This window comes from Ranitomeya variabilis, chromosome 3, assembly GCF_051348905.1.
Source record: "Ranitomeya variabilis isolate aRanVar5 chromosome 3, aRanVar5.hap1, whole genome shotgun sequence".
In the NCBI taxonomy this organism is placed as follows: Eukaryota; Metazoa; Chordata; class Amphibia; order Anura; family Dendrobatidae; genus Ranitomeya; species Ranitomeya variabilis.
In genome coordinates, this window is record NC_135234.1 from 73,754,814 (window position 1) to 73,780,716 (window position 25,903).

At 43.2% G+C, this 25,903-nt stretch overlaps 1 protein-coding gene across 1 annotated transcript in view; it reads left to right on the forward strand.

Annotated features, from left to right (window-relative positions):
* MOSPD2 (motile sperm domain containing 2) overlaps window positions 1–25,903 on the forward strand; it is a 118,453-nt gene that overhangs the window by 65,936 nt on the left and 26,614 nt on the right. The window contains exons 8-9 of the mRNA XM_077294170.1: window positions 10,693–10,817; window positions 12,037–12,213. Of these exons, the coding sequence (XP_077150285.1) occupies window positions 10,693–10,817; window positions 12,037–12,213 (302 nt within the window). The remainder of the gene's footprint in view (window positions 1–10,692; window positions 10,818–12,036; window positions 12,214–25,903) is intronic.

The following is a 25,903-nucleotide window of genomic DNA, read 5'->3' on the forward strand; positions in this document are numbered from 1 at the left end:
TGCGTGTCCTGCCTAAGACTGGCAGCTGAACGCTCTCTGCGCTTCCTGCCTGGCAGTGCTCAAACACATCAGTGCCGGGCGAGGAGACAGGACTGCCAGGCCATGGACAGAGAGGGGTTTCTGTGGCCCGGAAAATGCAGTGTATTTGTACATTTTACTGTCACTAGCGCTCTGGGGTAAGAGGAGCATTGTCCTCCCCGCTGGGACGCTTCTTCACCGACCATCTTGTCTGCACAGTATCTTCTTTCTTAAATAGATGTCCTCTAGTAAAAGGAATTTTACATTGTTCTATTATTTCATGTCCATTGTGAGTTTATTATTAATTTTTTTCTCTGATGTTTCGCACTTATATAACATATTATATGCCTGTTTGCACCTTTTTTACCTGTATAAAGGAGTATTCCAGTCTATGTAGTGGACAGGTGATATTTCGTGAGGTCTGTGTGGGTCCTTGTCCTTATCATTGTTTATCTCTGCGTAGTGTCCATGTCCTAGACGTTGAATGCAGTGGCTAGATACATGCCTTTTTTTTTCAGTTCCTCATGGGTGGAGCTTTTGCCTTCAAGCGACAACTGGGAACATAAGCTCCCAGTTCTGACCCTCAGTCCTAGAGGTCCTGCACAGATCTAATAATTATCACCTCTCCAGTAGATAGTGATTTAATTTGTAGACTTCATTATTGCTTTACAAGGAATTTGTAATCTGAGGGCAATGACTCCCGTGATGTGTCACTTACTGGGCTGTTTGCTGCAATTTTGATAAAGTCACTGCGTTATCTGCTTCAGGTTTAGCAGTTCCCTTAAAGGGAACCTGTCACCACGTTTTTGGAAGATGGGATAAAAATAGCGTTAAATAGGGGCAGAGGTGGGCGTTACATTAGTGTGTGTGTTATGCGTTTATTACCCACCTAAGTTGCCGAAATAACTTTGCAAAGTCTCCGTTTTCGCCTGTCAATCAGGCTGGTCAGGTCACATGGGCGTGGTGTCTTCACCCAGATTTGGCGTAGTTTTCCGTTGGTGGCGTAGTGGTGTGCGCATGCCCAAAGTCCGGAATCCTCTTCCAGGGGATTTAAAATAGCGCGGTGTTCGTTATTGCATTGGTGATCGGTGGGCGCGGCCATCTTCCTTTGGCCGCGCGTGCGCAGAAGCGGCGCTCTGCTGGCCGCGGCTTCAGGAAAATGGCCGCGGGATGCCGCGCGTGCGCAGATGGATATCGCGGCGGCCATTTTCCTGAAGCCGCGGCCAGCAGAGCGCCGCTTCTGCGCACGCGCGGCCAAAGGAAGATGGCCGCGCCCACCGATCACCAATGCAATAACGAACACCGCGCTATTTTAAATCCCCTGGAAGAGGATTCCGGACTTTGGGCATGCGCACACCACTACGCCACCAACGGAAAACTACGCCAAATCTGGGGGAAGACAACGCCCATGCGACCTGACCAGCCTGATTGACAGGCGAAAACGGAGACTTTGCAAAGTTATTTCGGCAACTTAGGTGGGTAATAAACGCATAACACACACACTAATGTAACGCCCACCTCTGCCCCTATTTAATGCTATTTTTATCCCATCTTCCAAAAACGTGGTGACAGGTTCCCTTTAATGCTCATCTCCGTACAACCCCGCCCACATCACTGATTGGCAGATTTCTGTGTACACTGTGCATTGGCAGAAAGCTGCCAATCAGTTGTGGGGGCGGGGTTATACAGAGCTCATGAATATGGAGGACAACCTGGCAGCAGGTTTACTGGTCATCTGGTGATAATCTCCTGCTGATTAAACTGCTATTTTATCAAAACTACAGCAAGCAGCCCAGTAAGTGATACATCAAGGTCTCTGTCTCATGCTGCTCTCAGTTTAGGTGGCAAAAACCTGGCGACCGATTCTATCTTAGGCTGTGTTCACACGTTGCATTTTTGGTGCATTTTTTGCTGCTTTTTATGCAAATGTAAAATCTGCTTTTTACAGTACCAGTAAAAGCTATAAGATTTAAGAAATCTCATGCCCACACTCTGTTTTTTGTGTTATGTCTGACTGAATTGGAAAACTACTGCTTTTTTGAAAACTGCAGCATGTCAATTCTTTCAGCATCTTTGCATTGTTTTTTCACCCATAGAAAGCGATGAGAAAGTATAAAACGCAGTAAAAAACATTGACTTTAATTTTTACAGTGTGCAGGGACAGCAAGATGTGAAACCCATTTATTTTTTCATGATTTTTCCAAATTTAAACCATAATGTTTTGGTTTCCTCACCTGAGAATGGCATTTAGGATTAGAACAGTTTAAATCATTTAGTGATGTGCGCTAAAGTAAATATTGGCTGACCAAGGTGTGGAACCAAACCATGTCCAACCAAGGTGTGAAAGTATAAAATGGACTCCTGTGAAATGTCCTATAAATGTCTGTTCTGTTCCTGATCTAAGGATCTTGGCCTTTAGTTGAGATGAATCTGTGCTGCACTTTATCTACATGCTCAGTATGAGGCAGTGCTGTGAAGTTGGAGTTGGAAGTCAGGGAAATTGAGGAATCGGTGGTTTGGCTTGCCGACTTCACAGTCCTGCAACCTCTTCTATGAAGAATTGAGTTCCGGACTGGACCAATGGAACCCAGTAGATGTAGTGTATATGGACTTTTCAAAAGCTTTTGATACGGTGCCACACAAAAGGTTGATACAGAAAATTAGAACAATGGGGATAGGGGAAAATATGTGCAAGTGGGTTAAGAGCTGGCTCAGGGATAGGAAACAAAGGGTGGTTATTAATGGAGCGCACTCGGACTGGGTCGCGGTTAGCAGTGGGGTACCACAGGGGTCAGTATTGGGCCCTCTTCTTTTTAATATATTTATTAATGACCTTGTAGGGGGCGTACAGAGTAGAATTTCAATATTTGCAGATGACTTCAATCTCTGCAGGGTAATCAATACAGGGGAGGACAATTTTATATTACAGGCTGATTTATGTAAACTAGAAGCTTGGGCTGATAAATGGCAAATGAGCTTTAATGGGGATAAATGTAAAGTCATGCACTTGGGTAGAAGTAATAAGCTGTATAACTATGTGCTTAATTCTAAAACTCTGGGCAAAACAGTCAATGAAAAAGACCTGGGAGTATGGGTGGATGACAAACTCATATTCAGTGGCCAGTGTCAGGCAGCTGCTACTAAGGCAAATAAAATAATGGGATGCATTAAAAGAGGCATAGATGCTCATGAGGAGAACATAATTTTACCTCTATACAAGTCACTAGTTCGACCACACTTAGAATACTGTGCACAGTTCTGGTCTCCGGTGTATAAGAAAGACATAGCTGAACTGGAGCGGGTGCAGAGAAGAGCGACCGAGGTTATTAGAGGACTGGGGGGTCTGCAATACCAAGATAGATTATTACACTTGGGGCTATTTAGTTTGGAAAAACGAAGACTAAGGGGTGATCTTATGTTAATGTATAAATATATGAGGGGACAGTACAAAGACCTTTCTGATCATCTTTTTAATCATAGACCGGTGACAGGGACAAGGGGGCATCCTCTACGTCTGGAGAAAAGAAGGTTTAAGCATAATAACAGACGCGGATTCTTTACTGTAAGAGCAGTGAGACTATGGAACTCTCTGCCACAGAGGTGTCAAACTGCATTCCTCGAGGGCCGCCAACAGGTCATGTTTTCAGGATTTCCTTGTATTGCACAGGTGATAATTTAATCACCTGCACAGAATGATTCCAGCACCTTGTGGAATGCTAAGGAAATCCTGAAAACATGACCTGTTGGCGGTCCTCGAGGAATGCAGTTTGACACCTCTGCTCTGCCGTATGATGTTGTAATGAGTGATTCATTACTTAAATTTAAGAGGGGAATGGATGCCTTTCTGGAAAAGTATAATGTTACAGGGTATATACACTAGATTCCTTGATAGGGCGTTGATCCAGGGAACTAGTCTGATTGCCGTATGTGGAGTCGGGAAGGAATTTTTTTCCCCATGGTGGAGTTACTCTTTGCCACATGGGTTTTTTTTGCCTTCCTCTGGATCAACATGTTAGGGCATGTTAGGTTAGGCTATGGGTTGAACTAGATGGACTTAAAGTCTTCTTTCAACCTTAATAACTACCGTATGTTACTATGTAACAACACCTTAAGGTACCGTCACACTAAACGATATCGCTAGCGATCCGTGACGTTGCAGCGTCCTCGCTAGCGATATCGTTTAGTTTGACACGCAGCAGCGATCAGGATCCTGCTGTGATGTCGCTGGTCGCTGAATAAAGTCCAGAACTTTATTTGGTCGTCCGATCGCCGTGTATCGTTGTGTTTGACACCAAAAGCAACGATACCAGCGATGTTTTACACTGGTAACCAGGGTAAACATCGGGTTACTAAGCGCAGGGCCGCGCTTAGTAACCCGATGTTTACCCTGGTTACCAGCGTAAAAGTAAAAAAGTAAAAAAAACAAACAGTACATGCTCACCTGCGCGTCCCCCAGCGTCTGCTTCCTGCTCTGACTGAGATCCGGCCCTAAAGTGAAAGTGAAAGCACAGCGGTGGCGTCACCGCTGTGCTGTTAGGGCCGGAGCTCAGTCAGTGTCAGGAAGCAGACGCTGGGGGACGCGCAGGTGAGCATGTACTGTTTTTTTTTTTTACTTTTACGCTGGTAACCAGGGTAAACATCGGGTTACTAAGCGCGGCCCTGCGCTTAGCAACCCGATGTTTACCCTGGTTACCCGGGGACCTCGGCATCGTTGGTCGCTGGAGAGCGGTCTGTGTGACAGCTCCCCAGCGATCAAACAGCGACGCTGCAGCGATCGGCAGCGTTGTCGCTATCGCTGCAGTGTCGCTTAATGTGACGGTACCTTTACCAACTCAATGGACAATCAATGTGTAATCAGTGCCCAACCTACACAATGCACTGCTGATGTTTTAGGTAAAATACACACAACCAACTCAACTCCCCCCTGCTTTTACATTTAGGCTATGTGCACACGTTCAGGATTTTTCGCGGTTTTTTTTCGCGAAAAAAACGCAATAAAAACTCATTAAAAATGCATACATTATGCATCCTATCATTTAGAATGCATTCTGCATGTTTTGTGCACATGGTGCGTTTTTTTCCACGAAAAAAACGCATCGAGGTAGAAAGAGCAGCATGTTCATTAATTTTGCGGACGTTCCGCGTTTTTCCCACAATTCTATGCATTTGGAAAAAAACTCTTCAAAAACGCATGAAAAAACAAGAAAAAAACGTATGCGGATTTCTGGCAGAAATGTCCGGTTTTTGTCAGGAAAATTTCTGCAAGAAATCCTGACGTGTGCACATACCCTTACAAATTGTGTGTTTTTCATAAACTTTTTTAAGTTCAAAATAGTCACTATTTTTTAAGACCTAAAAAAAATTTTTCCACTAATTTGCTCAAATTTCCCTTTTTTCCCTAAAGTGTTTTACGTCCTGCATTGGTGGCCTAACACCTTGCATTGTTCATGCCTGTATGGTGGAAGGAAAGCTAAACTTTGTGATCCTGAAAAAAGCAGCAAAAAAAAAGAAAAATGCCAGCAATACGTGTTTTTTGTCCGCAGCTTCTTTACTGCTAAAAGATCAGGTTTTGGATGCTGAAAAAAAGCAACGTGTGAACATAGCCTTACAGTTATATGAAACTTTTCCTATTGTTATTAATATTTGCCAATTAGATTGATAGTATGGTAATTAGAATACAGTCTCTCCGGGTAAAGTCTGTATCGAACAATCACTTTGCTCATCCGTCCGTCGGTGACCACAAGCAGCCATATTGCCATTTGTCACAGTGTCTGTATTCATTGTTCCTGCCCGCTATTTGCACACCAGACTGCAGACAGCAGTAATTTCCTATTAGTCAGTGACAGCCGATTATTGTGTACGGTGTCTGCCCTGCAGGAATACACGGCTGGGAATAGTTTATAGCCATGTTATTATACCTGTTCCACAGAATCATTTCCTGTAGGGCAGATGAACGGCTCCTCGCCTCCGATCCTTGTAGAAAATGGCACTATAATGTCACTATAATCATAATAATAAAGGCATAATGTGCAGAACGCCCTACAAATTATACATATTAGTGCCTCTAAGTGAAGGCTTATAAATATGTTGTCTGGAAGATGTTACCTGCCTTCGGTCCTGTTCACTTCCATGGGGTTGAGCTGCAATGACAGACACAGCCTATGATTTGTGAGAAATTCCTGAAAAATCAGGCACTTTTTTTTTTTTTTAATTAAAACCTCTCTAATTTGATAGTTTAACTAAAGCAGTTGTCCGTAGATGGAGACTTATCAGTGTGTCTGATTCAAGTACCCCCTGATCACATGAATGGAGGTCCCGAGTCCTCCTAAAGGTCATGCGTGTACAGTGGCAGTGTACAAAGTCTGGCCCTGATAATGATGGCCATGCGCTCGGTTGTGTAGCTCCGTCCCACAGGCTTTGAATGGAGGTACACTGCACACACCGGACCCCTGTGTCCATCTTAGGTTGACCCCCTTTTAAAGATCATTTTCTTGTTATTGTTGAGGAGCAGTATTCCGTCATTTCTAGGTTCACCTATTTCCTATCATGCTATTTTCCTAATTATGTTACGGATACTATGATGGAAACCCGTCGTTCCTCATTTAGATCAGTGGGGTCTGTTTGGCGCCGATGGGGTTTGTCATATAACGGATCCATCCCAGACATCAGTTCTGCTCCAAGTATGTAGCACAGTAACAAAACCTGAACGCCGGTGTGAACGTGGCCTTAGATGTGTCTGTATCTGAGAAGGCTGGTGGCCAGTGTGGTGTCTTCACAGCACTCCTAAAACACTTAGGGTACTGTCACACAGTGCAATTTTGATCGCTACGACGGTACGATTCGTGACGTTCTAGCGATATCGTTACGATATCGCAGTGTCTGGCACGCAGCAGCGATCAGGGACCCTGCTGAGAATCGTATGCCGTAGCAGATCGTTTGAAACTTTCTTTCGTCGCTGGATCTCCCGCTGTCATCGCTGGATCGTTGTGTGTGACAGCAAGGCCGCGCTTAGTAACCCGATGTTTACCGTGGTTACCAGCGTAAAAGTAAAAAAAAAAAAACGTACATACTCACCATCTGATGTCTGTCAGGTCCCTTGCCGTCTGCTTCCCGCTCTGACTGTGAGCGCCGGCCGGAAAGTGAGAGCAGATCACAGCGGTGACGTCACCGCTGCACTCTGCTCTCACTGTACGGCTGCACTCAGTCAGAGCGGGAAGCAGACGGCAAGGGACCTGACAGACATCAGATGGTCAGTATGTACGGTTTGTTTTTTTTTACTTTTACGCTGGTAACCACGGTAAACATCGGGTTACTAAGCGCGGCCCTGCGCTTAGTAACCCGATGTTTACCCTGGTTACCAGCGAACCTCGGCATCGCTCCAGCGCCGTGATTGCAAAGTGTGACCGCAGTCTACGACGCTGGAGCGATACTCATACGACGCTGCGACGTCACGGATCGTGCCGTCGTAGCGACGAAAATTGCACGGTGTGACAGTACCCTTAATCCTAGTTCTTTAGTCCTGCTGTCTCCTGCCTAAACCTCAGGATACGTAGTGACATTTAGGCTATGTGCACACGTCAGGATTTCTTGCAGAAATTTCATTACAAAAAATTGACATTTCTGCCAGAAATCTGTATGCGTTTTTTTCGCGGTTTTTATGCGTTTTTTTGCGCGTTTTTTCCCAATGCATTTAAATAGCGGGAAAAATGCGAAAAATCTGCAAAATTAATGAACATGCTGCTTTTTTTTACCGCAATGCGTTTTTTTCGCGGAAAAAAACGCATCATGTGCACAAAAATTGCAGAATGCATTCTAAATGATAGGATGCATATGTATGTGTTTTTATCGCGTTTTTATAGCGAAAAAACGTGAAAAAAACGCAACGTGTGCACATACCCTTACTAGTTAACATCACTTTCTCTGAAGCTGCAGCTGATTTCCCAAAAACACAAAATTGTTATGATACATTTGGGTATAAAGTAAGAGGATGTGAATCAAAGAGTTGAGGGACCATATAATTATTTTACTCACATCTAGCGCTAGCATATAATATTAATAATAATTTTTTATTTATATAGCGCTAACATATTCCGCAGCACTTTACAATTAAGCGGGGACTTGCACAGACAATAAATTCGGTACGAGTTAAGACAATTTAAACAGTGACATTAGGAGTGAGGTCCCTGCTCGCAAGCTTACAATCTACAAGGAAATTGGGGGACACAATCGGTGAAAAGTGCTTGTTATTTCAGGTCTGGCAATTATAATAAATAGGGATTTTCATATAAAGCTGCATGATCTGGTCATCAGCCCGTGTGTTTAAGTGCAATAGTCAAGTATCAAGTGCAGGTATCGTGTGCATGGAGGGTGTGGAGACAGATGAATAGTAGGGTGCAGATTCAGGCCATGCGCACACGTTCAGTATTTTTCGCGTTTTTTTCGCTATAAAAACGCGAAAAAAACGCTTACATATGCCTCCCATTATTTTCAGTGTTTTCTGCATTTCTTGTGCAAATAGTGAAAAAACACCTACAGAGATAACATGGATCCCACACACACCGTGTGTAGTTGTAGAAAGCTGTCGAGGTCTACCCATGTATATATAAGGACAGTACCGTATACTCCGGATATTCATAAGTAACAAGAAAAAATGGAGTTCTATACGAAATATTGAATAAAAACCAATATTTTATTACAACAACATAATAAAAAGACAATTTTACAAAAAATGTAAAGAAAAAAAAGGGGAGACCCTAGTACAAAAACATCCACGTCACAGACACATAAATTTGTAAATCACCATGGTGTAAGTGTCTAAGAGAGTATTTATATTAGCACACAATGGTAGAGCATAATTCTAGTTCTCATATGGACCAGTGTCCTCCATGCAAAATACGCAGGAACACCATTTGTAATGCATATTAGATAAACAGTTTCTTACCCATGGTAAAGTAAAGTGACCAGTGCCCTTAGGGGGTCTCCAGAGACTCTCCTCCACGGACTGGGCACCATATAATTGGTAAAAAAAAAAAAGAATTAAAATAAAAAATAGTGATATACTCACCTTCGATGGCCCCTGGAGTCTTCCCGCCTCTCAGCGGTGCGTGCTGCCGCTTCCGTTCCTATAGATGGTGTGTGTGAAGGACCTGCAATGACGTCGCGGTCACATGACCGCGATGACGTCGCGGTCACGTGACCGCGATGACGTCGCGGTCACGTGACTGCGATGACGTCACGTGACCGTGACGTCATCGAAGGTCCTGCACACACCATCTATAGGAACGGAAGCCGCTGAGGAGATCCGCTGTCTGCAGGTGAGTATAACCATTTTTTTTAATTTTTTTTAATTATTTTTAAACATTCTATCTTTTACTATTGATGCTGCATAGGCTGCATCTATAGTAAAAAGCTGGTCACACTTGTCAAACACTATGATTGACAAGTGTGACCAACCTGTCAATCAGTTTTCCAAGCGATGCTACAGATCGCTTGGAAAACTTTAGCATTCTGCAAGCTAATTACGCTTGCAAAATGCTAAAAAAAAAAAGGGAAAAAAACACACACAATAAAAATGCGGATTTCTTGCAGAGAATTTCCGGTTTTCTTCAGGAAATTTCTGCAAGAAATCCTGACGTGTGCACATACCCTCAGAGTAATATTTGGAAGGAGGGAACAGGGCAAAGTTAGTTTACTGAGTAGTTGATGTGGTAGGCTTGTTTGAAGAGATGGGTTTTTAGAGCGCGCTTGAATAGGTCGGTGCTAGGTATCAGTCTGATCGTCTGGGGAAGTGCATTCCTGAGAGCTGGCGCAGCACGGGAGAAGTCTTGTAGACGGAGCATATTCCACAGCACTTAACACACATTATCATCACTGTCCCCGATGGGGCTCAGAATCTACATTCCTTATCACTATGTCTTTGGAATGTGGGAGGAAACCGGAGAACCTGGAAGAAACTCACTCCGACATGGGGAGAACATACAGACTCCTGGCAGAGGTTGTCCTTGGTGGGATTTGAACCCAGGACCCAGTGCTGCAAGGCTGCAGTGCTAACCACTGAGCCACATAACATCTAGGAACCTTGAGACTGATTCACCGAACCGTTTTCAACAGAATCCTCTTATCAAACTGCTTGTAGAGTCGCAAACTCGGAGTTAAACAACAAATGTGTGATCCTTCTACACCAGTCTACTATCATTCCTAAGAAGGGCAAAAACGCCTATATGACAGTCAGTGGAGTGAAGAAACCAGTGATGGAACCCCATCTGGTTGTTAGATTTATTTATTTTTTCATATGGGGCATTTTTTTTATTTTTTATTACAAACAAAAGCATACAGCAGCACTATATACAGTAAGATGTATGCAAATGTAGCATATATGGATTGCATTACTGCTATATAGAATTTATTTTAAAATGAAGGTACTTAGCGCATAAATTGGCCAATTTCTGTGCGCCCACCAGCCACGACAAGGTATACCTTGATGGCAGGAGCTCAGCCAAAATATGGAGGCAGTCACTACTTCCAATAGTAAAGTACAAAAGAAAGACTGACAAGCACATTCAAACAGAATAAAGCAAGTGTGAACAGGTGCACGTAGCTATGACTGCATGTTTTTTATTAAGATATTTTCAGACATAATTGTATTTGTCTTCTTTTTTTTTTTTTTCCCGTTAGCTGCTTTTAAAATTGTGAAGGGCTGGCTCGGTCCAGAAGCGATCAACATGCTGAAATTTGTGAACCGGAGCGAAGTCCAGGACTACATCAGTGCGGAGTACTTACCGCCACACATGGGAGGAACGGTAAGTTCTGCGGGAATCATTTCTTACAAGGCGGTAATTTAGATTACTAAGGAGCATGTAAAGCTTTGACATCCCGGATGACTTCTCACATGACTACTTCTGGTGTGGATTATTAAGCTGTGTATTTCCTTACCTGTCTCCTAATATAGCGCCTGTCATCATTTAGTAATCACAGAGCAGAGTAATAATAGGGCTTCCTATTCTGCTAGACTGGGCACACAGCGCTTGTGTTATGGGCTTCTCATAAGACTTCTTAGGTGACAAGTTTTATGGTTTACGAAAAGTTGTGAAAAGTGCGCGGATATTTGACTTTTTTTATCCTTCTGATTAATATTGGATTGGTTAATGTGGGTCATATATTTTTTTTTTTAGACAACCTAAAGAATGAAAAGGGGCTGCTCCATAAACAGCATTTATTTGATTATTTTTTAAACATAGGAACAATTTAAAATGTTCCCTACCCCAACAGGTCAGTTTGAGTGAACACTTGTATTTTTCATAAACTGAGCATTGCGTGTTACTATTCCACCTGTCCGTTCAAACTGACCGGTGCTAAAAGCACATAGCCATTTTTATTTTGCTGTGAAATATTCAATTAACAAGGCAATACTTCACCGCTTCATTCATGTACGTTTGTAGGGATTTTTAACTACTTCTGGACCACCCATAGGTGATAAATATCCAGGCGGTCCACATTGTACTCTGTAGTGACGTTGTAAAACGTCATTGTAGAGTATAGCAGTAGCACGGGATCGGGGGACCAGCTGTTAGACACAGCCGGACGTCCCATGGAGAAGGCAATGATGGTTTATTACCGTCTCTGCCTTCTCTATTACTGCGTATACAGTATTGGATACGTACTAAATACAGTAATAGGAAGCGTTGATGGCGTTACTCGGGTTCCCTTTATTCTCCTACCGATATCGGCAAACAAAACAAAAAATGCGAAAATAAAACTTAGGCCACAATTATTAACCCCAAAAGATGCAAAAATGACTTGAATATCCGAATGAGAAAAACAAATGTTTACACCTCTTTGAAATCGCATGTATGAAAAACTCAGAAAATGTGCTTGATCGTGAACGGGGAAGACTGGTGCGCGATGGATCTGGTTTTCTAATTGATTTGCTTCGGCGGGTGACGCCCGTGTACAGTGACAGGTCCTGAGAGCACACCGTGTCCTCCAAGACTTCTGAGCCAGGATGTTTTTATGTTTCAGGATCCTTTCAAATACAGTTATCCTCCATTACCCGATGATGATTTCCAAACTCCAATTTGTGAAAATGGCCCCGCGTCCTGTGAGGATGAATTAGAGAGCAAAGAGGAGAGCGAGGTGGACGCCAGGGACTCTGTGGATTCGTTTGGAGCTGACGAGGGTGCACCAAAGCCTAAAAAGGTATTTCACGTCATGTGGCAGAACAGTTTGTTTCCCCACATTTTACTACAACTAGTTAACTAAGTAAAGAGCAACAACGTTTGTTCTACAGCCTGTGCGTCTTCAAATGATCAGGCTAAGTGGGGGTCGGATCACTGAGACCCCACCAGTCACCACAATGGAGCGACGATCACACATGATGATTGCCACATAATTCATACTCGGCTGGAGCTGCGCTCTATAATCTCTCCAGCAGCGCCACAGAGACTGAATAGAGCAGCAGCGGTCATACGCGGCCATCACTTCCTTACATACTGGTTCTAGCGTCACTTCGGTCCCCCTCCTTCATCTGCCGACCGCCGCTGTGACTGGTTGGAAGTTCCTGCTAACGGTCACTGTCTTTCTTAATGTCAGTCTATGCGAGCCTCTTTTTGAGTCTCCTAGACTTAAATTGAGAAATAACATACGGCCCACCCAGCAAACAGCGGGGCAGTCCGGCCAGTCACTACTCATGGGCGCATGGTGGAGAAGAGGACCAGGGCGGTGCTGGAAACAGCAGAAGACGGTGGTCAGTTAATATTATACTGCACATGGGGAATATACTGTACATTAGTGATGCAAAAAATATGCCAGAGTGGTACTCTAATCGGAATACACAATATTATGTTAAAAATCAATCACATGATGATGTCGTATTTGGTTCATGAACCAGGAGGCGCAGTATGAACATGTTTATGTACTCCTTACATCTGTCTCGCATACTAATGTTATACTGGGAGTCGGCTGTATTTTCGATGTCACGGTGTTATCTTGGGAAGGCAATTACAAATGAATGATTTTCGGTTCCGCGGCTGATAACGCCTGTCATTTCTAAAGAGCAGTTTGCGCTACGTTTGAGAGATTGTTCATTTCCCTGTAAGTGGCAGATCCATTTGTTGCTGAGGAAGACATCAGGTTTTTTATTTTCCAGAGTTAAACATTTCATTTTCACAACAGATTGACAGCCATTGTATAACCATAAATGACAAAAAAATGATAATCTATATTTTATGTGCGGCAAGTGTGTCGCGGGCAGAATAAATATCGAGAGTGTGCAAGATTTTCTTCCCAATTCATCCCCAGAGTAAAAAAAAAAAATGTATTAAAATGTTCCTTTTTATTTTATTAACCTCTCTGCTCCGCTTTAATGTATTGCATAGAGAAAAACTAATGCGTATACTCTGTACTCTTATTAAAGTCTGAACTTATTATCATTTTCGAAGCGCGTCGCGCGAACACGATCCCCAGCAGCGACTTCGCTCGATGAGCTGGGTCCTCATTTATGTGCTAACACGGTAATCCAGATCAGCGGTTGTTGGACTAACTGGTTAATTACTATTAATATTGCATGTCTGCCTGGGTGGAGCGCCAACAAATTGTGCAAAATGATTCTATTGACTGCCGATAATCTGTTTCCATTCTCGCAAAGAGGAGGGGTTGCTAATCTAGGAGGTGAAGCTTCTACTCAAGGCTTGAAGAGGCCTTCTGTATGGAAGGACTGCTGGTAAAGGGCTGGAAAAAGAAGGTCGCACATGCTTAATATTTCATCTATAATTCCTGGTGTAAACTGCTAAACCTAACCCTGACCCTGTGCTGCCCTGTCTCTGCTCTGCGTCTGCCTCTTCATATCTGTTTCTTAACCAGCCGCGGAGTGTGGATCGTAGCTCTCCTGTGCATCAAATTGTAAGTTTCCAGCAAATTGCATTTTTCTTTTTATTTCCTTAGACTTTTTTTCTTAAATTTCTACATACTTCAGAGTTTATTTTTTTGTGTATATGTTGCAGTTCCAAGATGTCAGTCTTGTCTGCGGTACGTCTGACGGTCTAGAAGAAGAGGAACTGCACAGTGGGACATGTCACAAGACCAGGGTGTAAGTAGAAACTGAGATGGTAGTGACTCGAGATATTCACAGGCATCTACGAGGAAGGTTTCCAGATTTGCTGATTTAACTGTGTGAGAGTTAGGACTTGACTGTTAGCTACAGAAGAAGGACAGGGAAGGAATTATTCTATTCTGGTAGGAAACGGATACAGTCAAAATTATTCAACCCCCATTGCAAATTGGTTTATTAGTAAAATTTAGGATCTAAGGGGTAACATGACTCGTTGGTGAAAGTGACAACCCAGGCCTGGCATGTCAGAGTGAGGAGACCTTTAAGCCATGCATGCTCCTCTGGGAAATTAAATATGTAAATTACCTCTTCAGAGAGGAAGAGGACTAGAACTCTAGAGCCACCTATTACAAGTAGCAATCCTAAAAGTCAATATTGACCCTTTAACGAGCCTTGCCACATGACTTGGGATAAAAGCCACACCAGAATCTCAGTTTGCAGACACTGTGCCCCTCGTCATTTCAAAGATCTCATACTTTGTACTGATGAGGGGCAATACCCCGAAACACTGTGTCTGCAAATTGAGAATCTGCATATACAACTGTAAGTTGGGGTAAGTAGACCCGGCCCCGGACTGGGCATTGCGTTCTGTATACGGACCATGGAAAACGCTCATGTGAAGAAAGACCTCTTTTTCTTTTAGACAGTCTTATAAGTCCCCCTAGTGTCATGGTAAATGGTTGTTGTGTAGTGACCGTGAGTAAAGGGTTGTCTCCTTTCAGATAATCTGTCCGGGGTGCAGTTTTTTATAACATAAACCTCCACCACTGCTTTTGGTGTCTGATGTTGTCTGTGGCACCAATGGGACGTTCTGTCTTCACTGTCGCTGCCCTCACTGATAATCGGCTGCCGGTCGGTGAAAATTGGCTGCCGCCCGGTGATAATCGGCTGCCGCCCGGTGATAATCGGCTGCTGCCCGGTGATAAATTGGTAATCGGCTGCCGCTCGCTGGTAATCGGCTGCCGCTCGCTGGTAATCGGCTGCCGCTCCTTGGTAATCGGCTCGGCTGCCGTTCGCTGGTATTCGGCTGCCGCTCGCTGGTAATCGGCTGCCGCTCCTTGGTAATCGGCTGCCGTTCGCTGGTAATCGGCTGCCGTTCGCTGGTAATCGGCTGCCGCTCGCTGGTAATCGGCTGCCGCTCCTTGGTAATCGGCTGCCGCTCCTTGGTAATCGGCTGCCGCTCCTTGGTAATCGGCTGCCGCTCCTTGGTAATCGGCTGCCGCTCGCTGGTAATCGGCTGCCGCTCCTTGGTAATCGGCTGCCGCTCCTTGGTAATCGGCTGCCGCTCCTTGGTAATCGGCTGCCGCTCCTTGGTAATCGGCTGCCGCTCCTTGGTAATCGGCTGCCGCTCGCTGGTAATCGGCTGCCGCTCGCTGGTAATCGGCTGCCGCTCGCTGGTAATCGGCTGCCGCCCGGTGATAATCAGCTGCCGCCCGGTGATAATCGGCTGCCGCCCGGTGATAATCGGCTGCCGCCCGCTGGTAATCGGCTGCCGCCCGCTGGTAATCGGCTGCCGCCCGCTGGTAATCGGCTGCCGCTCCCTGGTAATCGGCTGCCCCGCGCTGGTAATCGGCTGCCGCTCGCTGGTAATCGGCTGCCGCTCGCTGATAATCGGCTGCCGCTCCCTGGTAATCGGCTGCCCCGCGCTGGTAATCGGCTGCCGCTCACTGGTAATCGGCTGCCGCTCGCTGATAATCGGCTGCCGCTCGCTGATAATCGGCTGCCGCTCACTGGTAATCGGCTGCCGCTCTCTGATATCCGCCACCATGTTGTTAATATGACTTCAGCCCTGCAGCCAATGTCAGACACTAGGGGCAGAGGTGGAGGCTCGCGACTGGACCCAGGACAGTGAGTACAGCCAGGTTTGTTATGTTTTAACTGCACCTTGGGCAGATCATTATCTGAAGCAAAACCGCTCCTTTTAATTGTTAAACACAAAAGATTTTCTGTACAAAAAAAGCAGCAGAAAAAACACAGTACATAGGAATTTGGCTTTACATGCAACTGTGGGGCCCATGATCCAAACTAAAAGCACACGTGACGTATATGATACTGTTAGTTTGAGGTAGTCTGCCAATGTCAACCCCAAAAAGCAAATTAAACCACTTCTACAATTTTTACGTATGTAAATGAGGGTGTGGCTAAGGGCTTACTGTGCCGTTCTGCCCTCTCATCATCGGCCACAAGTCTCCATGGCATTATTGGCACCACATGATGGCACACACAATGTCACTACCAACGCACTTCTATCCCTCTCACCTGTCTGCAGCGGCTGCTCACAGCACACCTGAGCTTACTGTAGCCGGCAGGAGAGGGAGATAAGAACATTGCCACACTAACACTGCAGGAACCGAGTGCACACACTCAGTGTTGGAGCCATTTCTCCTGTCCGCATCGGCCACTTGCTGCTGTGTGATCCTGTGTGCTGCATACGGCCGGTGCAGACAGGAGAGTGGGATGAGCGTGATCCCGCGGTGACACTGTGTGCGCTCTTTTCACCTGCAGTGTCAGTGCGTCCAGGGCTGAGGATCCAATTATCAATCACGCTATGGAGAAGCGTCTGTCAGCACCCCGAACCCTCGGCCACGCCAAGAGAGCACCAAGGTCCCCTCATTTACAATATCTTTTTAGGGGCTGTATGATTGTATTACTGATTTAATTTTAGGTTTGGGGGTGACCGACTCCATTAATGGTCAGTACAGGCATTTTTCAATATGATCACATGAATTGTCTTTTGTCGATAGTGTGATATGAATCCTGGTTATAATCTACACATTGGCCGTCTATCCATCCCATGGATGATTAGAGAACAATAACCATTGTGCCAAGAGCAGAATTCTCTAGGGTAACGTGACAGCTCATCTGGCTTTGGCCATCTTGTTTAAAGGCCTTATTTCAGCCAAGTGATCTTTCAAGACGTTTAATTGCATTTAGACCCCTAATTTTCGAGTGTGGCTTGTGATGTGGCTTGTGGATATATAATGTGTCATGCTTACTCATGTCTTAAATTGCATTTTTCTACATGATCGGTTTACTTAGGAGTCCCCAGTAACAATTGCTGCATCTTTTTTGCAGCTTAGACATTGAGGGCTCCTAATCCCCTGTAAAGTGCTTTCTAGCCTTATTTAGACTCTTTCCGACTGCCCCAAAATTCATAACACTGCCTCTGAATTGTTGAACCGCTGCTGCCAATCATAATTAATGGCTCATTGACAGCAGTGGAGAACTAGAGAGCAATTGTTTATTCCTTTCTAGTGCTCATTCTCCCTCCAGATTGTATTATAGAGGATGATATTACATCTGGAAGTCTGTATTGTACCGCTCCTCACTATTAATGTACAGCCATATGCTGGATGATAGTAGATGGTGGTAACCACCATAACTTGTTCCCTATCCGCAATTACAGTTTTATTTCTTTCTATTTTTGCAGGTGCAAGGATTGAGAGCGACTTTCAAATCACAGCTTAAATAATTTAATCAGTTTTCATCACCAGATTATTGGTGCAGGTGATTCTGTAGATGCTTCCGAAATTATAGTATTGCAAAGTTGATTTCTTTTTTTTTTTTTTTTTTTGTTCATTTTTCATTTTTTTGTTCTAATTAAAGGAGAATCCATTAGAAAGTCTGCATGAAATTAGAGGCAAACGGGGTCCAGTACTGTCCCATAGTCTTCTGTAGGTGCAGTATTTTGACTGTGCCCTCCATACACATTAGATTGACATCGGCTAAATTGACTGACCACCTAATGTGTATTCGCGCCCCTGTCTTCACACAGCCATGTTAAATTTCAATATCGAATCCATTAGTACCCACCCTGGGAACAGGCGCCGCCACCACCCAAGTTTCTGACCGCTGCTTATTTTCCTTTTTGCATTGAAAATGAAGGAATGCTCGGCCAAACTAAGATTTCCGTAAAGGGATGCATCAAGAAGAGCCAGGAGAGAGAGCTTTAGGTTACGTTCATCTACGATGTATGGACACCTCTGCTCGATAGCTCCTACAAAGGTTTCATTCAGACGTCCGTTTTACACATAAATGTTCAAGCTGTGATTTTTCCATATCCATTATAGTATATGGGACTATTCACATGTCCATGTTTTTTGCAGACCGTGTGTCCATGCAAAAATCAGTCATGGACATGGTTTTTATTGCCATCAAGGATCAAAAGTACCAATACAAGAGTATGGGTCCGAGAAAATCATGGACAGAACACGGATGGCATCAGTGTGTACACTGTGTGCTGTCCGTCATTAACATTGCAATAGATAAGAGAAGCTTTGTCACGTATTTTTTTTATATGTGAAAATCACTGATGAAGCTCTGATGGTAAAAACTGACAACTAACCAAATACTGATGACAATCAGATCCAAAACACTGATGGTAAAAACGACTGACCAAACACTGATGAAACTCAGATCCAAAACACTGATGGTAAAAACGACTAACCAAACACTGATGAAACTCAGATCCAAAACACTGATGGTAAAAACGACTAACCAAACACTGATGAAACTCAGATCCAAAACACTGATGGTAAAAACGACTGACCAAACACTGATGAAACTCAGATCCAAAACACTGATGGTAAAAACGACTGACCAAACACTGATGAAACTCAGATCCAAAACACTGATGGTAAAAACGACTGACCAAACACTGATGAAACTCAGATCCAAAACACTGATGGTAAAAACGACTGACCAAACACTGATGAAACTCAGATCCAAAACACTGATGGTAAAAACGACTGACCAAACACTGATGAAACTCAGATCCAAAACACTGATGGTAAAAACGACTGACCAAACACTGATGAAACTCAGATCCAAAACACTGATGGTAAAAACGACTGACCAAACACTGATGAAACTCAGATCCAAAACACTGATGGTAAAAACGACTGACCAAACACTGATGAAACTCAGATCCAAAACACTGATGGTAAAAACGACTGACCAAACACTGATGAAACTCAGATCCAAAACACTGATGGTAAAAACGACTGACCAAACACTGATGAAACTCAGATCCAAAACACTGATGGTAAAAACGACTGACCAAACACTGATGAAACTCAGATCCAAAACACTGATGGTAAAAACGACTGACCAAACACTGATGAAACTCAGATCCAAAACACTGATGGTAAAAACGACTGACCAAACACTGATGAAACTCAGATCCAAAACACTGATGGTAAAAACGACTGACCAAACACTGATGAAACTCAGATCCAAAACACTGATGGTAAAAACGACTGACCAAACACTGATGAAACTCAGATCCAAAACACTGATGGTAAAAACGACTGACCAAACACTGATGAAACTCAGATCCAAAACACTGATGGTAAAAACGACTGACCAAACACTGATGAAACTCAGATCCAAAACACTGATGGTAAAAACGACTGACCAAACACTGATGAAACTCAGATCCAAAACACTGATGGTAAAAACGACTGACCAAACACTGATGAAACTCAGATCCAAAACACTGATGGTAAAAACGACTGACCAAACACTGATGAAACTCAGATCCAAAACACTGATGGTAAAAACGACTGACCAAACACTGATGAAACTCAGATCCAAAACACTGATGGTAAAAACGACTGACCAAACACTGATGAAACTCAGATCCAAAACACTGATAGTAAAAACGGACACTGACCAAATACTGATGAAACTCTGACCAAACCACCGATGGTAAAAACAGGCACTAACCAAACACTAACAAAACTCAGATCAAAACACTGATTGTAAAAACGGTCACTGACCAAATATTGATGAAACTCCGATCCAAAACACTGATGGTAAAAACAGGCACTGACCAAACACTGATGACACTCGAACCATTTTTTTTTGTGTACATGAACAAAAACAGACGTCTGAATGAAGACTATTTGATTTAAAAATGCTGCTGATTTCAATAAGACCGTTTGACTCGTGCAATAAAGCTCAACCTTGGGTATGTGCACACTGAATTTTTTTAAGTCGTTTTTTGGAGCAAGTCTGCTTCAGAAAATGCCTGAAAATCAGTTAAAAAAATGCTTGAAAAAATTCATATACATCTCTATTGTCAAATCCCTTTTTGCTGTTCATACGTTCAGCCTTTTGAGCATTTTTGAGCCTTCTGCTCCAAGTTTTGAAAAAAAAAATATTTGTTGGGACAAAAGAAAGTTCATGTCACTTCTTTGAACTAGCTCCCAATCAAATTTGCTTCATGTTGGCACCGTCCAATCAAAAGCCTGCAAAAATTGATTCAGAAAAATAAAACTCTTTAAACAAAAAAAAATGTCAAGTCTCCGCAAAGAAGGAGTATTTCCTGAACTAGTTTTCACTATAAAACTTTCCACAAAAAAATCTCTGGCCCCCATTCATCTAAAAAAATTCCATCAGAATTGTTGGTGTTGTGCAAAAATTCTGTGACTTTTGACATTTTTGGTTTTCGTAGCTCTGCCAAGGTGGGAGTATGCGGGGGTATGATGTAGCCATGAGTTTGCCTAATTCATGAGGAGCTGTGGCGTTCCCCACATTAGGAATATTACTCCAGTCGGGGACAGGAGTACGATTTATGGTGAGCCACTCATAAGACACTCCTTATACATTAAGGTTCATGTTCCTCTTACTGAATCAGGAGCGTCTGACTCCAAAACTCCCACTAGTTAAGACTGGTGAGAAAATTGGGACCTCTGTGTGCATTTGTGGCTTCACTAATAAAGAAAATGGGGCACAGTTTTAAAACCTGAAGGCTATTAAAGTGTCCGACTCGTTTAAGCTTCTGGCTTTTCCAAGTTGAGATCCAAGCTGATGTGATCTTCCGATAATCCATAGCTCTTTGACAAGGACACTAGTTTTCCGATGACCATTCATGACTTGACGCCTCCATTACTAGTGACTTATATGGTACAATAAGAAGACTGTTTAGATTTTAAGAAGAAGCCTGAAAGTTCAGAATGTTATATATCCAAGTGCCAATGGCCTGAGGTTAATTTTCTCTTAATTATTACGTCTTTGATTATTACGCTGGAATTATCTTATTGTTATGTGTCCAACTTGTGCATCAAATAAAACCATTTCAGATTCGACTCTCCTCTTGTGTTGTGGGGTTTTCTTTCTTCTTTTTTTAATCTGTAACTACTTGACCCTAATAAATGTTTGTATAACAATTTCCGGAGCGCGGCACGTGTATCTGTGACTGAGTTGAGTTCAGTGTTTTAGGCGAAGAGGCTTGAAGACAAGTAACCATACAATTGTTTGGTTTTTTTTGTTTTTTTCACTTGACAAAGGCACTAGTCCTGCTTTGAAACGCGTTGTAGAAATAAAAACCGTTCAACTCTTCCTGGTCCTAAGGATTCTTCATTACAGCACAGCAGCCGGACATCGTCTTTTCATCCAAATTGGTCAATATGGGTGTACAGAAATACAACTTTATAGTCAATCTGACAACACAGAATGGCTGTTCAAACCAAGTACAAGTGTTTGGTGCATCATGGCGGGGCCAGTCATTTAAGTGCACCTTTCCACCGACTTGTCCACCCCATCTTCTTTGAGTGACAGTTCTGGCTCTGCCAGGGAAGGGTGGAGATTAGTGATTAGCGAGCATGCTCCAATAAGGTGTGTCCTAAATAAGTATTTTCGGCATGTCCTGAAAAAAAAAATTCTACTTGCCGCTCATGTATGTGTCGCGGCTGTTCAACAGCCACAACACATGCAGGCGCAGCAACTAGAGCATTTTTTCAAGCACGCCACTAATACTCAGGACACAAGGTTTCTCAGATAACACCTTATCAGAGCACTCACGCTCATCACTAGTGGACATGGATGAAAAATAAGTAGGTGGCAAGGTACACTTTACTGTTTGGCCACACCAAGGGTGCGCCTGTACTTAGTTTGAACAGTCATTCTGTGCTGACAGTCTCCCTTTAATTGTTTGATTTTTTTATCGGAATGTTTCCTCAACGCAGAGAATTAACATAAAGTCTTTCAAGCCCCTACTATGCTGATTTTCTTTTTTTATTCTGTTCTTGGCTATTATGCTGAGTTTAATGAGGAAGTTCTACAATTTATCCACAAGTCAAAATTTACAATAAAGTCAGTTTATTGTAGATTTTGCTGCAGATTATCCACAGGTCTGTCCAGAATAAAGAGGAAGCATTTGACTTTTGCTGCCAATCTTTACGGTCCTACAGTATGTCCAATGACGGTGTCAGTGCACCCCAGTGTATTTACTGTCCTTGCATTCTATATATATTATATATGTGTAAATCCTCTTCCATGCACAGCACCTTGGAATTAATGTTGCCTTAAAATAAATGCTGCTGAAATCTGTAGGGAAATTAACACCAAGACCTGCACGATCTGGTGTGAGATCTGCTGCTCTACACTTCCCTGTGAATTTCAGATTTCAGCATCATGCTTACGTGTGTGTGTGTGTGTGTGTGTGTGTGTGTGTGTGTGTGTGTGTGTGTGTGTAAAATAAATATATATATATACTAGCTGTACTACCCGGCTTCGCCCGGGTTAATGACTGCTGTTAGCAAAATAGAATGTGTTAACAAAAATTTATTCTGCACACAAAAACCACAAAACAAATAGATAGAAATGTAATTATTAAAAGGCAAAAACTAAGCAAATAGAAGCATTTCACAACATATATTAGCTTTGTTATACTGAGAATGTCTTTGTTGCCTATATTAACCAATCAGAGCTCAGGTTAATTAACTGTAGCAAAATAGAAGCTGAGCTGTGATTGGTTGCTATTGGCAGCCTGATAAATCCCCAGCCAACAGGAAGCCCTCCCCCCTGGCAGTATATATTAGCTCACACATACACATAATAGACAGGTCATGTGACTGACAGCTGCCGTATTTCCTATATGGTACATTTGTTGCTCTTGTAGTTTGCTTATTAATCAGATTTTTATTTTTGAAGGACAATACCAGACTTGTGTGTGTTTTAGGGCGAGTTTTATGTGTCAAGTTGTGTGTGTTGAGTTGCGTGTGGCGACATGCATGTAGCGACTTTTGTGAGATGAGTTTTGTGTGGCGACATGCGTGTAGCAACATTTTGTGTGTTGAGTTGCATGTGACAGGTTAGTGTAGCAAGTTGTGTGCAGCAAGATTTGTGCATGGCGAGTTTTGCGCGTGGCGAGTTTTATGTGTGGTGCATTTTGAGTATGTGCAAGTTTTGTGTGAGGCAACTTTTGCATGTGGTGCAACTTTTGTACATGTGGCAATTTTTCTGTGTGTGCAAGTTTTGCATGAGGTGAGTTTTCCATGAGGTGAGTTTTGCACGTGTGGCGAGTTTTGCGTGAGCCTAGTTTTGCATATGGCGAGTTTTGCATGTAGCGAGTTTTGAGTGGTGACTTTTGTGTTTCGACTTTTATGTGGCGAGGTTGGTGTGTGTGTGTGGTGAAATGTGTGCTGAGGGTGGTATATGTGTTCAAGCACGTGGTAGTGTGTGGCGCATTTTGTGTTTGTGTTCATATCCCCGTGTGTGGTGAGTATCCCATGTCGGGGCCCCACCTTAGCAACTGTACGGTATATACTCTTTGTCGCCATCGCTCTCATTCTTTAAGTCCTCATTGTTCACATCTGGCAGCTGTCAATTTTCCTCCAACACTTTTCCCTTCACTTTTTCCCCATTATGTAGATAGGAGCAAAATTGTTTGGTGAATTGGAACGCGCGGGGTTAAAATTTCACCTCACAACATAGCCTATGACGCTCTCGGGGTCCAGACGTGTGACTGTGCAAAATTTTGTGGCTGTAGCTGCGACGGTACAGATGCCAATCCCGGACATACACACATACATACATACACACATTCAGCTTTATATATTAGATATACCTGTATGTAATCTCCTGTATATAGTATATACCTGTGTGTCATCTCACCTATATATAGTATATATCTGTGTGTCATCTCCTGTATATAGTATATACCTGTATGTCATCTCCTCCTATACATAGCATATACCTGTGTCATCTCCTCCTGTATATACTATATACCTGTAGGTAATCTGCTCCTGTATATAGTATATACCTGTGTGTCATCTCCTCCTGTATATAGTATATACCTGTATGTCATCTCCTCCTGTATGTAGTATGTACCTGTATGTCATCTCCTCCTCTATATAGTATATACCTGTGTGTCATCTCTCCTGTATATAGTATATATCTGTGTGTCATCTCCTCCTGTATATAGTATATACCTGTGTGTCATCTCCCCTGTAAATAGTATATACCTGTGTGTCATCTCCTGTATATAGTATATAGCTGTATGCCATCTCCTCCTGTATTAGCCCTCGTTCACACGTTATTTGGTCAGTATTTTTACCTCAGTATTTGTAAGCTAAAATGGCAGCCTGATAAATCCCCAGCCAACAGTAAGCCCACCCCCTGGCAGTATATATTAGCTCACACATACACATAATAGACTGGTCATGTGACTGACAGCTGCCGGATTCCTATATGGTACATTTGTTGCTCTTGTAGTTTGTCTGCTTATTAATCAGATTTTTATTTTTGAAGGATACCAGACTTGTGTGTGTTTTAGGGCGAGTTTCGTGTGTCAAGTTGTGTGTGTTGAGTTGCGTGTGGCGACATGCATGTAGGGACTTTTGTGAGATGAGTTTTGTGTGGCGACATGCGTGTAGCAACTTTTTGTGTGTCGAGTTGCATGTGACAGGTTAGTGTAGCAAGTTGTGTGCAGCAAGTTTTGCGCATGGCGAGTTTTGCGCGTGGCGAGTTTTATGTGTGGTGCCTTTTGAGTATGTGCAAGTTTTGTGTGAGGCAACTTTTGCATGTGTTGCAACTTTTGTGCATGTGGCAATTTTTCTGCGTGTGGCAATTTTTCTGCGTGTGCAAGTTTTGCGTGTGGCGAGTTTTGCACGTGTGGCGAGTTTTGCATGTGGAGAGTTTTGCGCGTGGCGAGTTTTGAGCGGCGACTTTTGTGTTTCTACTTTTATGTGGCGAGGTTGGTGTATGTGTGGTGAAATGTGCACTGAGGGTGGTATATGTGTTCGAGCACGTGGTAGTGTGTGGCGCATTTTGTGTGTGTGTTCATATCCCCGTGGTGGTGTGATTATCCCATGTTGGGGCCCCACCTTAGCAACTGTACAGTATATACTCTTTGGTGCCATCGCTGTCATTCTTTAAGTCCCCCTTGTTCACATCTGGCAGCTGTTAATTTGCCTCCAACACTTTTCCTTTCATTTTTTCCCCATTATGTAGATAGGGGCAAAATTGTTTGGTGACTTGGAAAGCGCGGGGTTAAAATTTCACCTCACAATATAGCTTTGACGCTCTCAGGGTCCAGACGTGTGACTGTGCAAAATTTTGTGCCTGTAGCTGCGACGCCTCCAACACTTTTCCTTTCACTTTTTCCCCATTATGTAGATAGGGGCAAAATTGTTTGGTGAATTGGAAAGCGCGGGGTTAAAATTTCACCTCACAACATAGCCTATGACGCTCTCGGGGTCCAGACGTGTGACTGTGCAAAATTTTGTGGCTGTAGCTGCTACGGTTCAGATGCCAATCCCGGACATACATACATACATACATACACACACACACACATTCAGCTTTATATATTAGACTAGCTGTACTACCCGGCTTCGCCCGGGTTAATGACTGCTGTTAGCAAAATAGAATGTGTTAACAAAAATTTATTCTGCACACAAAAACCACAAAACAAATAGATAGAAATGTAATTATTAAAAGGCAAAAACTAAGCAAATAGAAGCATTTCACAACATATATTAGCTTTGTTATACT